General features: G+C 40.4%; 1 protein-coding gene across 10 annotated transcripts in view; it reads left to right on the top strand.

Moving 5' to 3' along the window:
• The window catches only part of LOC148892033 (VPS10 domain-containing receptor SorCS1-like), a 147,493-nt gene that overhangs the window by 117,722 nt on the left and 11,798 nt on the right, over window positions 1-17,973 (top strand). For 2 of the 10 annotated variants that reach the window (XM_089005426.1, XM_089005425.1), the window contains exons 22-26: window positions 100-212; window positions 1,474-1,608; window positions 5,883-5,982; window positions 8,229-8,334; window positions 8,916-9,073. In XM_089005426.1, coding sequence (XP_088861552.1) covers window positions 100-212; window positions 1,474-1,608; window positions 5,883-5,982; window positions 8,229-8,334; window positions 8,916-9,073 — 612 coding nt within the window. Of the gene's footprint in view, window positions 1-99; window positions 213-1,473; window positions 1,609-3,202; window positions 4,450-5,882; window positions 5,983-8,228; window positions 9,074-13,076; window positions 13,790-17,973 lie in introns of those variants that run through there. The other 8 variants (XR_016116131.1, XM_089005427.1, XR_016116132.1 and 5 more) reach the window with 8 other exon arrangements.

Here is a 17,973-nt window from a genome sequence, read left to right as displayed (position 1 = left end):
ACACTACTAGACAAAATAGAATATAATATAATCTCATCATCTCATAAAGTTGGCCTTTCATGACACTGTAAAAGTGCTCATGATTTCCTTTTCATCCAGAATATTTCCAGTCTCATCTGCTGGCCTTTTCTTCAAACTTGGACGACCACAACCCTGATGTTTCAGAATGGGGGCGAGATGTGAGCCAAGTCATTAAGAATTCGCTTATCCAGGTAAAAATGAGGAGTCATGGAAAATGTTGCGTTTTTTTTTTAAATACTGTCAGCTTTATACTGTCAGCCTTGCAATCTATACTTGCAGCATGACCTCGCTGACACCTTCAAAGTGAATCTGACTTTCATGGTGATGGATCACTTGAGAGAGAGAGCAAGGGAAATTTAGAGTCTCAGACAATTTGGATTACAAGGCATTTACCCACGTCAGTGTGCAATGCTACAAAAGTCTTCAAAGTTACGCCAATGGAAGCCCCAATTTCAAATGCAAGTCTATCCCAAATGGGCAGGTTTAGTTCAATGCTTTTGCAGCTTGTTAAGCAAGAGACAGTTCAAACCTAGATGGCATAAAGTAAAAAATAAAAAAAGACAGCATTGCTTTATTAATTGGCTGCTTGTTTCAACTTCCTGCAACATTCTCTTCTGATAAAATTTCACATTGCGCCTATAAAATACATGCCGCATATCCTTCTACCGTTGGATGTGTCTGTTTTTTCATTAATGTCAAAATACCGATGAAAATCTAAGATCAAAAACATAAGATGAAAACACACATTCTTAACTAGGACGACAGCATATATTTTATTTGAAGCACAGGCACAAGAGTGAGTAAACGTGCTGAGTACGTTTCAATGCAACATTTTGTCAAAGCAATAAGCGGCAAGCTTGCAATAAACTCTTTATTGAGAGCACCAGAAAGGTTAATGTTGGCCATAACCACGCCAAGACAACGTTGCTTACTGATTCATAGCTTATTACAGCCAGTCCACTCCCTTCTGACAGCCTCCTCCAGACCAGAGGAAATGACAGAGTTTGGATTTGGATTTGCCTTCATTAGTCTCACAGTGGAGAAATTTGCATTTCACAGCAGCAAAGTTATGAAAGGAATGAAAGTAGAAAAACAAATACAGTGAGCTATATGTATACTACGGTTGCCACAATGTCAGACACATTGATTTGATCTTAGAAACACAATTTGCAAAATGTCAATTACACTGGGGTGCAAAATTATACAATCTTGACATTTTCAGTTCATGTATACATGAGTTAGAATACATATCTGTCGCTTGTTCATTGGAAATAAAATGTGTGTGTATGGACAGTTCCCTTCTTCAATAGATCAACATTTAACAACATCAACATTTGTGAGACTAATAAAGGCAAATCCAATCCAAAACAACACAACAAAACATGTTAGGCAGTGGAATTGTGCCGATTAAAGTATGTACCCTCAATTTCTCTCCACTATGTTCCCCACTAGGCCACGGGTGTGGATGGAGATCATCTTCTCGTCACTGTCCTCCCAGGTTTGCCTACAATAGCAGAGATGTTCCTCCTGCTTGACAATCAGCAAATTGAAGGGGAATACACTAAGAAATATAGTTATTTAAATAAGGTAAGAAAGTTGATTATATTTGTTTGTCAACATGTCTCCATATCGGCTCTTCTTTTTCCGAACTCTTGACAGTATTTGTACTGGCAGGTTAATTTCAGCTTGTTATCCGCTAGGAGATATACATTACTGCATGAACATCATTGAGGCATTGTGTCATTTTTCTCATCATAAACCTGGGGATATGACAAAACGATCAAGGCGAATGATCTTGAAAGTCTCCTTTGACTCATCCTGTATGAGCTAAGCAGGGAAATAGATATTGTCCAGATTGATGGATTGAATCACTTCTGGCTAAAGGTGGACTAAGAGAAGCCCTGACTTTCACATTCAAATAACTGATTGTAATGATTTTTGATCTGCTCTCTGTGGGAAAGGTGTCATGAGAGTGAGTGAAATATGAAATTGGAAAAGAAATCAATTTGGTTCACTTGCATGTGGTTAACCGCATGGAAAAGGTATTTTCCCCCCATGTCCTCCTATCCCATAATAAATCTTTATTCAAGGTTGTTCCAGTAAAGGGACTTTGCATATTAAAAACATTTTGTTAGATTTATTAACTTTGTTATGCACTACGACCATCAAAAAACTTAATTTAATCGACAAAGAAGCTACTGCATGAGTTAGTCAGAGTTGCAATAGTCCACTCCATGTTTGTGTTCAATGTGTAAAATCATTCAATGAAGACCAAAAGACCATAGATTTTATCACCTGAATTTAACTCTCATAAGTTTTCCGTGTGTGCGTGTGTTGATGTAAGCATTGGTATATCCTGTTTAAAGTTAGAATAAATAGTTTACCATCGGGTTGTGCTCAACTCTCTTTCGATGAAAAGGTTTCTTCAGCCGTCATCTGTACTTCTTTGAAGGTGTCGGACGTTTCGCTTCTTATCCAAGAAACTTCGTCAGCAAACTAAAGTCTTACTGGTAGTTTAGGCCCTATATATATATATATATATATATATATATATCTTATATATATATATATATATATATATATATATATATATATATATATATATATAAATACATAAAGAAGGGTTGCCCCTCAGACCCATTGTTTGTAGCATTGACTCCTCTACATACAATGTAGCCAAATATTTTAAAACTATCTTAGCTCCATTGGTTGGTAACAGAGAATATTACCACAGGGTTTGTAGAGCATATCAAAGACCTCATATTGGAACCTGAAGAAACATTGGCATCTTACGATGTGACTTCTCTCTTTACATTTGTCCCAACCCCAGCAGCAGTCTCAGTGGTGAGGACGAGATTACTGGCGGACATTTCTCTGCAGAAAGAACCAAACTAAAACTGGACCACATCTGCCGATTATTGGAAATCTGCCTTAATACTACGGATTTTCAATTTAGGGAGAAATTTTACAAACAAATTCATGGTTGTGCTATGGGCTCACAAGTTTCACCCATAGACTCAAATTCCCCAATAGGAATTTGAGTCCTTTTTTTATACCCAAAATGGCTGCTTTAAACCCAAATGGCCAATTTTGAACATGGTTTCTGGAGATGTGTTATTGCATTCTCTCATTTTTAGTCACAACCCATAGCTTGTGACCATTGATGTGCGTTTGGACATAGGTAGACCAGCGAATTTCGAGCCTTGTGCATAAGAGCAGATGGTGCTCTCTTTTGCGATCACTTGCTTCCTTCTGGCCTCATTTGCGAACAAGACGCCAAGAGCCTTCAACTCCTTCACTATGGGCAAGATCTACTTCCCAAACCTGAGAGGGAATTCCAACTTTTTTTTCTGATTGAGAGCCAATATTTCAGATTTGAAGGTGCTGGTGTTTCACCCCAACAGCTTCACACTGCGAAACACTCCAATGACAGTTGGAGAGCCTTGCTTGAAGGAACCAACAGTTCCAAATCATCTGCAAAAAACAGAGATGATGTCCCGAGGCCACCAAAACTGACTTTCTCAACACTTCGACTGTGCCTCGAAATTCTGTCCATGAATGTTTTGCAAGAATAGGTGACATAGGGAGCCGTGGTGGGATCCAATCCTCACTGTAAACAATTCCGACTTACTGCCAGCAATATGAAGCAAACTTTCACATTGGCGGGGGAGGGATCAAACAGTCCGTATCAGGAGAATCATTACCTCGTACTCCAGAAGCACCCGCCCACCGAACCTCCCAAGGTACACAGTTAAATGCCTTCTCCAAGTTCACAAAGCACATGCACTCACAAAGCACTGTTTCCACACACACTCGGGGACTCTGCTGAGATGTGTAGAGCTGTTCCAACATGAAAACCACACTGTTCTTCTTCTTCTGGCAGACCCTCCACTCCAGCACCTCTGTACAGTGTTAGTGGTGCACTGTTTTCTCCTCCTTCGGAGGTCAGCTTTTATGGCCTCACCAAAATTTTTGGCCTCAGTGACCATTGAAGCTGCATTCCGCTTAGCCAGTCGATAACTGTCAGCTGCCTCTGGGGTCCCACAGGCCATAAAGGCTTGATAAGCCTCATTCTTCAGCTTGACGGCATCCCATGCTGCTGGTGTTCAGCATGGGTGTCGACCCGGCCACCAGGTGCTCGTCAACAAGCCCCTCCTCCAGGCCTGGCTCGAGAGGGGGGTCCGGGTGACCATCAGAAAGGGTCTGTCGAGCAGTACTTTTCTGGTCCTTCATTCGGGATCTGTTTCCCATGGGGGACCCTTCAGGGTACAAAAAGGACCGGACAACTTAACTCCTACAATCATTGGGACAAATGAACCCCTCAACCATTGTATGGTGACGGCTCATGGAGGAGCCGCAAATTTATGCGCAACAAATACATCAGTGTTTGAATGTGAGAGTCCTGCACCTTTTTCAATATGAATCAATCTATCTATCTATCTATCTATCTATCTATCTATCTATCTATCTATCTATCTATCTATCTATCTATCTATCTATCTATCTATCTATCTATCTATCTATCTATCTATCTCTCTCTCTCTCTCTCTCTCTCTCTCTCTCTCTCTCTCTCTCTCTCTCTCTATATATATATATATATATATATATATATATATATATATATATATATATTGTGATGTCACGAGAGGCTGTGTCCTGGAGGGCAAATACATCCCCCTAAGATGGCTCCACCCAGAGAGAGTCTTGGCCCCATCTGGTGGAAGGCAGCAATTAAAACCACACACCTACAGCTGATCAGGGCTTGATTGGCAAGCAAGGCTCTTAAGGCAGAGAGCCTCTGAGTGTGGAGTTTGGGGAAAGACAAGCTCGATTGCTGTGCTCTGTGAAGAAGTTGATTGCTGCGTGGAACTCATTGCCAGTTAGGACCACACGACTGGACACTGGATTTGGACCTAGCTAAAGGTAGCTAGGCTACATGAGGAGGACGTCAAGAGGGGTGAGGCCGAGAGACTCTTGGAAAAGAACGCCGTCTTCAGTTTTACCTCAGAAGAGACTTTATTTGGAGTTAAGTATTGGAAGAGACACTATTCAAACCTTTGTTGCTTGTGAATTCCCCTTGAAACCCTTGATTAAAACCTTTTGTTTGTATCCAAACCTGTCGTCCATTGCACTTCTTGTCCTGTCCCGATGAGAGCTAGCCTCTCATGATATCACTATATATATATATATATATATATATATATATATATATATATATATATATATATATATATATATATATATATATATATATATATATGTATGTATGATGAGTGACATTTGTTCCGTGGCAAAAGGTGTAAAATATGTATTTCTTTGGAAATACCAAGAGCCAACAACACTGCGGTTGACTGGCACCTGTGGTAGAAGTCAAAAACTCAAAATACATGTGAAAAGAATATTGTGACATTTCTAATTATGCCCACAAAAATATAGAAAAATATTGCACCAATATTTTGTCCGCTAAGGATAAAGTGTTTCTCTCATGCTGTGACATTAGCTTTGCGGTGAGCGTCTGAGAGGAAAATACCAACTCCATGAATGATGTAATACTGGTGTGATTCTTCTAAAATAATTGCAAATGTTCTTGTGAGCATAAGTAGAAATGCCTTTGGTGATTTTGTTGTTCTTTTTTTAAAGCAAACAAACGTCATATCGATGCATGTATTTCAGGTGATTCTGTGTGTTTTTTGTTTGTTTTTTTTTTTTTTTACAATTTATGTCACAAATCAGACTACCACTTAAACATTTTAAGCACCCGTAGGTTTTTCTGGTGAAGTCGAAAAAACAGATGGCATGAAATCAAACTTATAACATTTTAGGGTTCAGAGTAAACTAAATTCTATTCCTTGTACCAACAGTTGTCTGAGATGATGCTGAGTGCTTTGAATCAAAATCTGGTTCAGTTCACCTTGCGACCTGGGGTCCAGGTCACAGTCTACGCTGCACACTTATCAGGAGGTAATGACACAGCCACTTGTGCAAAAGTTATTTTGGGGGGCCTTGTGCAAGTCACTACTCAACAGTTAAATATACAGAAACCTTTGGAAATTGATCTAATCTACACTATGTACAGTATTATGTGGTGTTGCCATCGTACCTGAAGAATTCCAATTCGTGTGTGATTGGCTTATACCAGTGATTTTTAACCACTCTCTCGTCAGGTGTGCTGTGTGAAATTATCCAATGTCACTTTTTTCAAAAAATATAAAACATTTATTAATGCTTTTATGCGAAGATGATGTCATTGTCCGGTGTCCGTGCTGTAGAGACTGTGAGGGTAATTTCATATTCGTCTGTGTGGCAACACGTAGCTGATTGCCACGTTCCTCCGAGAGACTTAATGATGCACATGAGAAGTCGTGGTGACTGACATGGACAAGTTTTTAAAAAGATCAACTGCAAACTCAAAATTGATTCTGACCCGGATTAAGGCACTACTATGAGTTGTGCGACAAAGAAAACAATAACGTGAGCTCAAGGCAATATAGTGAAAGATATCTTTAATATGGATTTACCTTCTCCGGGGACGAGATGACATCTACTTCATTATGCCTGGTGTGTGGCGAGAAGCAATATCCAAATGAAACACCAATCGCTTCAAAACAAGCTGACAGGCTATTCCGTTTGCCTGCGTGAAAATACAAAGAAACAGGCAACTTTTATGAGAAAAAAACACAAAGGTAAATGAGAAAGTGCTAAAACCTAGTTACATAGTAGCCGAACTCATTCTAAAACCTTAAAAGCCGCACACTGTGGTAGAGACATTCATGTTACCTGCCTGTCTCGCCATTGTCAACAAGATACTCCGCCCCGACGCAGTTAAAGATATCGTTAAAGTCCCGCTCTCTGATAACACAATTGCCATACATATTGATGACATGTCTACGGACATAGAATGTCTTGGTTTGGAAAATATACAAATCAGTCGGAAAATTGCATTGCTAGTTGACGAGTCCACGGATATTAGTGGAGATTATCAGCTCTTGGCTAATGTGCCTTTCGTCGATGGAGATGAGAAAACGTCCTATTTTGCAAGGCACTGCCTGAAAAAACAACTGCAGAAGAAATTTTACGGATCACATCGCAATATTTGGAAAAGGGAGGACGTACGTGTTAAAACCAGATTGTTACCCTTTTTTTTGGGGCACCAGGAGGCCCTCGTTGATAAGACTTCACCAGCAGAAATGTTTCCTGTAGTTAGTATGTAACTGACATGCATTGATTATGGCCTCATCATCATCATCATCATCATCATCATCATCATCATCATCATAATCACAGTCTTCTGATTTTCTGAGATCAGGTCGTGGCAGCTTTGGCTTTAGCAGGGAAGGGCCGGCTTCCCTCTCCCGAGCCACTTTCTCTTGCTCGTCCAGGGAGATCCTGAGTCCTTGCCACTGCATGAGAGAAAGAGCTTCAGCATTACAGTGTGCCCATCAATCATTCCTGTGCATATAATACAGTGCCACTTTATGGCAAAGTTTGTTTTTGGAATGAAACCCTTGCCAAAGAAAGATGGCCATCCTTACCAATTGGAGCAACTGTGTGAGTAATCTAGAGAGTGTGTGGTGGACTGCCAACATATTCTCAGCTCAATTTGGTCACAGTATGTGTTTTGAGGCACTTGGAGTAATTTAGGAGTACCACAGCTAAGCCATTTGTCTTTCCTACATAGAATCCCCGAAATGGCAGTCAACTGACTGGATTGGTTTCACCATTAATCTCCAAATGAGGCTCTTTTGTGAAGAGCACAACTCAGCAATGACATCGAACACGTTAATGTGGTGAAAATATTATTGGGTCGTGGAAAAGTGAATGTGTTATCAAGATGGGGAAAGATCCCCACTGAAGTGAACATTTTTTTATATATTGTAATCTATGTCACAGGCGTCAACTTCTGCCCTCAAAGGGCTGTATCCTGCATGTTTTCCAAGTCTAACTGTTACAATATACCTTTTCAATTTAGTGCAACAAGACTTTTTTTAATTCATTCACAAGTTCATTAATTAATGTGCTTGTTCACCTAACAACTCACAAGTCAAGCTACCACCTAAGGTTAAAGTTTATTTTGTATGCTAACCCTTGGTTTTGCGAGGTTGTGTTTGAAGTTGTTTTTGCAGCCACATTTGGATTGGATTGGATTTGCCTTTATTAGTCTCGCAGTCTTTACAATGATTAACGTCCATATTCTGTTTTCTCCGCAGCACCGCTCGTGGACAGCAGCGGGAACCACAGCACCCCTGCCATGTTGATGTTACTGTCAGTTGTGATTGCGGGTTTAGCTGTTTTCGTCATCTATAAATTCAAGAGGTAAAATCTTCATGAAATGCCTTGAGAATGAGGACTCCACAAGGGAAGCAATCGAAAGGTTTTGTAGCTTGTTGGTGGGGAACTTGGTGGCTTTGTTAACAAAAGCACCTTGCTCAGGTCTATTTCCTTTTGATAGCTGACCGTCAAAAGCCACCTTTGATGAAATTTGATGGAGGGGAATTATCTTTTCCCCTCACACATATTTTCAAATAAGTTGGACGTCTTTTGTTTGCTCTAAATGTCAGTCAGTCGTCATAGTTTATCGATAGTCAGCCCTTTGAATGTCGGCAGTTGACCTTTCTCAAATGTTAAATGTCTTCTCACCAATGTGCTGTTGCTCCGTAATAGCGCAGCAAGTATCACGACGATTCAGACAGACAAAAGAAAAGAGCAAAACCTTATCACCTATACTAGCAATTGCTGAGACATGGCACGTATTCCAGCAATAAATGGATTGTAGCAGATGTGCAACTAGGAGAGCAGTACAAGTGAGGTGAAGAAACTTTCAGTGGCCCCGCTCTTGTTAATTCAGTTAGGCTATACCCTTCATCTATTTGCCTCAATGTAAATCTTTCTCCAAGGAAGATCCCAGGCCTCAACGTCTATGCGCAGATGCAGAACGAAAAGGAACAAGAAATGATTCGTCCAGCTAATCCAACAGAGGCCACGCCAACCTCGCAGCAGGACGTGGTTCATTCTTTGGAGAGTTTGGACACAGCATTTAACACACGGCTAATTGGTAAACATGTCATTGATGCCGTTTCATACTTCTTTGATTATGTTTGTGTTCCATCATGAAACACACCCCGCACTTCTGTGTGTTTGTGTGTGTGTGTGTGTGTGTGTGTGTGTGTGTGTGTGTGTGTGTGTGTGTGTGTGTTCACGAATGTGGGTGTATGTGTATGTCAGTGGTTTTTTTGATTGTATAGAACTTAAATGGGCCAGTCCAAGAAGGCATATATATATATATATATATATATATATATATATATATATATATATATATATATATATATATATATATATATATATATATATATATAAATTGTGTATCACAAAACAAAATTCCCATATGAAACCATTAAAATGGGAATAATCCGTTCCCAGGTTTCCATAAAATAGATTTTTGAGGGACAATAAATCGAATTATATGCCGGCTCATGAGGTACAGCACAAATTACGAGGTGAAGGGCCCCAGGCTTCCACATCAGAGGAAGAGGTTCAACCAGAGATTGGGATGCAAGCCCCAATGAATGATGAGATTGGGAAGCCAGCCCCAATGAATGAAATGCTGAGCGAAGCACCAACTGAACTGAGACATAAGATCATGGCAAGAATGAAAACTGGGCAACTAAGAAACCGATTACAACGGCTATGTGAAGTACCACCTGAAAGTCTCATGGAAACTGTGAATGCAGCACTGAGAACGATCCCGACCGGAAGGATCCCGGAAACCAATCAGCTGATATACGCCTCAGCATCAGTGATCCTAGAGATGCTTGGCTACAAGAGCAACCATGAGAGCCACGAGATTCGTTACCCACCATGGAAAAGACGGTTGGAGGCTAAGATCAAGGCGGCTCGGAAAGATGTGAGTCAATTGACGCACTCGAAACTGCCAAACAAAGGCTGCAGGCCTTGTCCAATCGCCTAAAGAGGTACGCTCAATGGCAGGGTTCTAACGGCAGAGCAGACCCTCCAAGGCTGGAAACTGAAAGATACTGGAAAGGCATATGGGAGAAGGAGGTAACAGCATAACAGCAGTGCACAATGGCTGGTGACTTTGAAAGAGGAGCACAGCAACCTCCCTGAACAGAACCCAGTTACCATCACAGCGGCAGATATACAAGTAAGAGTCTCAGGTATGAAAAACTGGACGGCATATGGTCCACACCTACTGGCTAAAGAAACTCACAGCTCTCCACGAGCGCTGAGCAGCACAAGTGAACCAGTTGCTGATGAATGGGACTCACCCAGGATGGCTAAATAAGGTCTGCGTCAGGCGCTGGGGAACCAGAGCACCTTGATGAAAAATGGGCTACTGGAACAAAGCAGATATGGACGAGATGCGATAACATGGCTCTGTTGGAATGCTACTACTCCAGCAACCCTAGTCTGAGGGGTTACATGCAGAGAATGGGGGCTGAATGGTTACTTCGAAACCCACAGTCACGGTTGACCACGAAACAACTAGTAGCTCGGTGTTCCAATATCCACAAACGGCAATTGCTGTCACAACTTGAGATTGATGAGGTACAACACAAATTCCGAGGTGAAGAGCCCCAGGCTGCCACATCAGAGGAAGAGGTTCAACCGGAGATTGGGAGGTAAGCCCCAATGAATGATGAGATTGGGAAGCCAGCCCCAATGAATGAAATGCTTCCTCAAAGGGTGCAGTTCCTTCCAACTATCGGCCAATAACCTGTCTCTCCACAACATGGAAGCTCATGTCAGGCATCATTTCGGCTAAGATAAGTGGACACATGGATCAATACATGAGCAAAGCACAGAAAGGCATTGGTAGAGATACTAGAGGTGCCAAACATCAGCTGCTGGTTGACAGAATAGTCGCACAAGACTGCAGTTCCCGACATACCAACCGGTGCACTGGATTGATTACAAGAAAGCATATGACTCGATGCCACACACATGGATCACATGTATGGTCAACAGGATCCTGAGAGCCTTCGTTGCAAACTCAATGAGGATGTGGAAGCCAATGGCAAGCCACTAACGCAAGTGTCCATCAAATGTGGCATATAACAAGGTGATGCACTCTCCCCACTGCTGTTCTGCATAGGACTGAACCCCCTCAGCCAGATAATCGACAGGCTATGGACACCGCCTCAGAAATGGAGCTACGATCAGTCACCTCCTCTACATGGATGACATAAAGCTGTATGCTAAGAGCGAAGGGACATAGACTCCCTGATCCACACAACCAGGATCTACAGCAGTGATATCGGGATGTCATTCGGGCTGGAGAAATGTAGTCGGATGGTGACTAAGAGGGGCAAGTTAGTCCACACTGAAGGGGAGGGTGGATGCATGGAGGGTTCCATCCCAAGTCCAGCACCCTGAGACTGTACACAAGCCGTAAGGAAGGAGGCCGGGGACTAGAGAGTGTGAGAGCCACTGTCCAGGATGAAACATCCAAGCTCCATGAATACATCAAAGAAAAGGCTCCAACGTAAGATGTACTCAGAGAATGTCTCAGACAATTGGGAAAAGAGGATGAGGTGCTGGAAGAGGGACAACCATGGGAGGAAAAGCCCCAACACGGGATGTACCACCGAACCATAACAGAAGTGGCTGATCTCAAGAAGTCCTATCAGTGGCTAGAGAGGGCTGGCCTAAAGGACAGCACAGAGGCACCCATCCTGGCTGCTCAAGAGCAGGCCCTGAACACCAGAGCCATAGAGGCAGGGATATACCACACCATACAAGACCCAAGGTGTAGGTTGTGCAAAGAGGCACCTGAGGCAATCCAACACATAACTGCAGGGTGTAAGATGCTGGCAGGGAAAGCCTACATGGTGGGAAACACCTCCAAAGATAGTAGAGAATGACTGAGCAAAGATCCTGTGGGACTTCCAGATACAGACTGACAAGATGGTAATGGCCAACCAACCAGATATCGTGGTCATAGATAAAGGGCAAAGGAAAGCCGTTGTCGTGGATATAGCGGTCCCGAGTGATGGAAACATCAGAAAGAAGGAACATGAGAAACTCGAGAAATACCAAGGGCTCAGAGAGGAGCTGGAGAGAGCCTGGAAGGTAAAGGTGACAGTCATGCCTGTGGTGGTCGGAGCACTCGGGGCAGTGACCCCCAAACTCGACGAGTGGTTGCAACAGATCCCGGGAAGAACATCGGATATCTCAGTCCAGAAAAGCGCAGTGCTGGGAACAGCACGGATACTGCGCAGAACCCTCAAGCTTCCTGGCATCTGTTAGAGGACCCGAGCTAAAATGGGGGACAGACACCACCGATGGGGGGTGAGACGAGGATTCTATCTATCTATCTATCTATCTATCTATCTATCTATCTATCTATCTATCTATCTATCTATCTATCTATCTATCTCTCTCTCTCTCTCTCTCTCTCTCTCTCTCTCTCTCTGTATATATATATATATATATATATATATATATATATATATATATATATATATATATATATATATATATATATATATATATATATATAAATATATATGCACCCACACCCCTCCACACACACACATACAAGTGTGCATAGTGTACTCAGTACTTTCACGGCTGTACAACAACTTTCACGGCTAATAATGCAAAGGCCACAATATTTCTCTAATATAAACATTTAAAATGTGCTAGAACAAAACCTACAAAGTTTGATCAAAATGATATGCACAATTAATTATGATGACTTGAACATAAGTGAGAGGAGGATTTTATGAATTACAACCAGTATCAGTGACAAGTCACCATTGTTAAATTTTAATCTATTTTGGGAGATCATGATTAATATTTTAAATGAGAAGATCTGATGTTAATGTGAAAGAATCTACTTTTTATAAAAGTGCTGTTTCTCATTTGTCATTCCTGTTACTGCTGCCATTATATTAAATTGAGTGGGTGCTAATTCTTACCCAATCACACATGTCCCTTGAAGTGACAATACCACCATATCATAATATTTACATTTTCATGAAAAAATATTCTAACACATAACAAACCTCATGTTCATGTGCAATTCTCCACAGAACTCCCCACATACGCCGTGTAAACTGGAAAGGAACACCACTCTACTGCTGCATCATATATTTACTTTAAATAATTTGGTACTCTGTTTTTCAGCTTTGCAACTGTGCATGTTGGACCTTTGTGACTCATAGTGTACTGTTACAAACCAGAGGGAAAACCATGTTTAGTTTTCTTTGAACATATAATGTATCGAATAAAGTCTAGTTTTATTAAATTGTGGTTTATACTGTACATGTCACCCCAGCAATTCAATGGCAGCATGATCAAGAATGTAACAAATGTCACATGAAGCAATGTTTTGTTTTTGCCTAACTGTAAACACTCTTCATATGCCATGTGAAACAAAGAGCCCCATTGAATTATTTATTCATATACAGGTAACATTCGACTTACGACCGGTGCGACTTACGTACCCGTACTTACAGCCGCCAGACCCTTTTTTTTCTACCCCTGGCACCGCAATGCGCGAGCAGCCGGCAACGCGTAATACAATTTTGGCCAGCCAGCATCTCACTCTCGCACAGCAAGCTACTGCGTGACTACACTCAGTACAGTAGTGACACATAAATACCGTCTCAGCAACATCTCCTGTAGTGCTGTACACTGCTTTTTTTCCTTCGGCGTCCGCCTGAGTCCGAGTGTATGTATCGGGCGACCACTTCTGGCTTCACTGTTAGCAGGGAGAGCGATTTTTCAACAGCGCGCATGTGTGGGAAGCTGACACTAAAAGGCAAGTATAGAATTAATAAATTGTACAGTAAACTGTTTGGTATACATTACAGGTACAGGTATTCAGTAATAAAAATCGATAATACGAAATATAAAATGATAAAAATGACACTACAAGTTATAAAATGTATAAATGAACTGTAAACAGTTTGATATATAATAGTATTCGATAGAAAACATTGCTTAAAAACAAGAGATTGACATTGTATACTATCCTGTCGTATAAACCTCGCGTCGGCCATTTTGAATGGATTTCAATTTACGACCGTTTGACTTACGACCGTTTTATTGGAACGGAACCCGGTCGCAAGTCGGATTTTACTATACTATACTTACTATATATATATATATATATATATATATATATAATGTTTTAAGTGGATATCAGCTAATTTTGAATATATGAATGTCAATTTATGTTAAAAATGTACATTATATAGTCAAATAAGTGTTACACCAACAAACAAAAATGTTGCTTTACATTTGAATAGGCTCTAGTATTACCACTGCTGCATTGTGCAAAAAAATGTATAACACAATACATCAAGTTATATTTGTGACTTTTTATTTTTGATCAACAGGAGAGCGTGTAGTTTTTTCATGAGGAATAAGAAATTGTCTTCTAGCATACTTCAGTCTAATTATTCTGACATGCTGTGGTTCAATTTCGCTAAATAAATATATATTGCTCAACAGACGCTCAGGATAAATCCAGCACTTGTATAGCAAGCTACACAAATGAACATATTTCTTTCTGGCAGATATCAAGGCCTAATTGAGACCATTCCACTTCCTTGTAAAAATGTAGAGCATTGTATTTACTGTATATATCCATACACTTTGTAATTAAATTGCAACGATACACAAAATTCATGGTTCTCTTCGGTTTGATACTTCAATGTCAACGTTCAAAAGCAAATTTGAATGAGAGATTCTTTTATGTGTCACTTAACATTGTTTTTCTTTTTAAAAGCTTGTCAGGTTTTTGAGTTTTTTTTAGTTTAACCTCTAATACAAAAAAAGTCAGCTTTATTGTCAAATATGCTAATATGTATGACAATACTTAATACCTTGCACAATATGAATTTTACCATGCATTGTAATTTCTGTTCCTGATAGAAAATTCCAACTGTTGTTGAACTGAACCCTCAATTTATAATTAGTACAGAATGCCTTACTATTACATGTCATATTCTTGTTATAAAGTAATGAACAGTCAGAATAATCAGGGGAAAGCTAACATGTTGTTGTACCTCTTATTCAAATGTTAAACTCACCAAATTTATCCAAATTTCAAATCAGAAGTAAATGTTTCATAAAGCATAAAAATGCATCAAAAATACAAAATACAAAAATACAATACTAAACAGTAACCCAAATAGAACTGGATAGTGCCTCCATTTTTCTATGATGATAGGAGTGCAGCGTGTTCAACCGGAGACAAATTATTTGTGTTCTACATGGCAATAAAGATGTTACAATTAGATAATTGAACAAGAAATGAGAGTTGTGCAAAATGATAAAACAAAGAAGGAATTAAAGAAGAAAGAAAGAAAAGAAGAAGATTTAAATCTTAAATGCGTGATCATTTTTTTGCCCTCTTTTGTCCGCATTGTCAGTATGCCTGGCATTTTGTATAGAATTGATTCAAGGAATTTTGCTTTTATCTGCTTTTAACAATCCTTCGAAAATATCCAAGGCAAACATAAACGTAATGAGCGATGTCCCGACTTGTGGTCACTTTTTCTGGGTGATTCACATTGTGGTAAAACGATCAAATCACCCCATGGCCACTCATACATTGATAGAGACAGAAAATAAGTTATCAGATTTGAAAGTTTCATGTTATATGCTTCGTGAACATGTGTTACTCGAGTACACAATGAAAGCACATAAACCATGGGTCGATCTGAATTGAACAGACATCGCCTGTTATCCTGTCATCTTCATCTAGGAGATCTAGCCTTGGACATAATTTAGTACTTGGTTAACTCCTTCCTTCGGCAGAATTTAAGACTTGAAACTCCATCACAGGAAGAGCTCATTAGCCGGGTGACAAATCTATCGGTTCAGGGAAAGACAACCACTTAAAATGTCTATGCTCTATTATTTATAGCTCTTGGTGCTTGGGATATCCAGGGGTATGGTATTCGAATCAAGAAAACTATGTTTTATTGGATTGGATTGGATATGCCTTTATTAGTCTCACAGTGGAGAAATTTACATTTCACAGCAGCAAAGTGATGAAAGGAATGAAAGTAGAAAAACAAAATACATGAGCTGCTGGATTTTACTAATGTATTACTTAAATATGCATTTACTCTCTAGAAATAGCTTGGCAGAGGACTGCAGAATATGGTCGTCTATCTTGAACGGCTACGTCCCCTGCTGGCAGTAAAAGACAATCTTCCTGTGTTCGAGCCTTTGTCCACAGTATCCGATCGAACATCTCTGACATACACCCAATGAAACTGCACAGACATGCAGACTGCTCCTTTACCGCTCTAATAATTAAAGAGACTGAAAAATACCAACTTTTTTTGACGGGCAACAAAACTGCATATTTCAAATGTCCATGCCAAACATTAACAGAACAAAGCCATAGAAGTGATAACATACCGTAATTTCCGGACTATAGAGCGCACCTGATTATAAGCCGCACCCACCACATTTTAAGAGGAAAACCGATTTTGCACATACACAAGCCACACCTGTATATAATCCGCGTGTGCCCACATTAAAACATGTAACACAAACACAAAATTAATCCAAACCCGACTTCAAGTCCCGCGAATGAAACTAAATGTCCTTCATTAAAGTCCACAGTCCAAAAATCACAGCCGGCAAAATGATACTGAAAGGACAACCGACGTTCCGGACAGGTTGTGTCCATAATTTGTAAAATGGCTTCAAATGACTTCTACTAGCTACATTTTACGTTTTAAGACTCACGCTGAATATTCAGGAAGTCTTGTTTTTGAGTTGGTGACAAGTCCGTACGTTACATCACTGAAGGAACGCCCCTGATCAAAAAAAGACACATTGTAGCAGTCCTTCCATCACGTCAATGTATTTTGCTAATGTACTTGATTGGTCTGAAAACCTTGTGTTGCACCAAAAAGCCGCCAGAAGAGGGCAACCAAGCTCCATGGAAGGAATTTATCAGCCTGTGGAAACGGGCTGACTAATTCCCTACACGGCTTTGTCGCCATTTTCTGCCTCCCTTGGGTGGGACATTTCCCACCCCTGATGCCTCAAAATGACACGGAATAAATTATTTAATCGATTGCAAACATGCATGCTTTCTTCTTCAGAAGTATTTGAATCATATTCATAACTGGATGTGTAACAAGAAAGCATATTCTCCGAATCTGAAGCCATTGTTTTGATTCTCCAACTTTCTGAAAATGCCCAATTCACAGCTCAATTTTTTTACAGATTTTGGACACTTTAAGTCATTTTTATTGGTGTTTTGCATTTGAATAAAAATCTCATACTGTGTGTTTTGGGTATTTTAGATGCTATGAAACGTTTTTCTGATGTCAGTTAGGAAACAAAAAAGTGACGTTGGCTGTCCTTTAAGGTTTGATGCAGGCCTGCAGAGTCCTCGTCCCGTTGAAAGTAATCCAAGGAAAAAAAAGTGTATATTTCCAAAGGTAAGGGAGGGAAAAATATATATCTACTATTGTCCGGCGCGTCCACAACAGGTGGCTCGTCACCGCCTCGCCTCATCTATCGCAGAGTAAGCGATAACTTTAATCTTTCTCAGAGAGTTCAGGTCAAAGTCCTCTGTGCCAACGTGCAAAAAAAATCCACAGGGTCTGGTCGAGCCTCTGTTTTCTCTCACACACCGCCACGGGTTTTTCTTTAACCAACTTTTTACCCCATCTTCACCTCTTTTTGTCTGTCCCTCACCTTTACCGGTCCCCACTTAAAGCCGTCACCCCGTGTTTGTTCCGCCCCTCCTTTTTCATTCACCCGTGCAAAACATCAGAATAAGTGTCTAAAATAAATATAAATAAATACATTGCAAAAATATCTTCTTCTTCTTTTCCTTTCGGCTTTTCCCTTGACGGGGTCGCCACAGCGAATCAGTGTCCTCCATCTTTAGAGGTTTGATCCGCATGTTTGTTTTGGCCAAGCTTTTACATCGGATGCCCTTCCTGA

The sequence above is a fragment of the Hippocampus bargibanti genome, linkage group LG10, assembly GCF_051943395.1.
Source record: "Hippocampus bargibanti isolate YZ-2025 linkage group LG10, ASM5194339v1, whole genome shotgun sequence".
Lineage (NCBI taxonomy): Eukaryota > Metazoa > Chordata > Actinopteri > Syngnathiformes > Syngnathidae > Hippocampus > Hippocampus bargibanti.
This window is presented reverse-complemented; position numbering and strand designations above follow the sequence as displayed.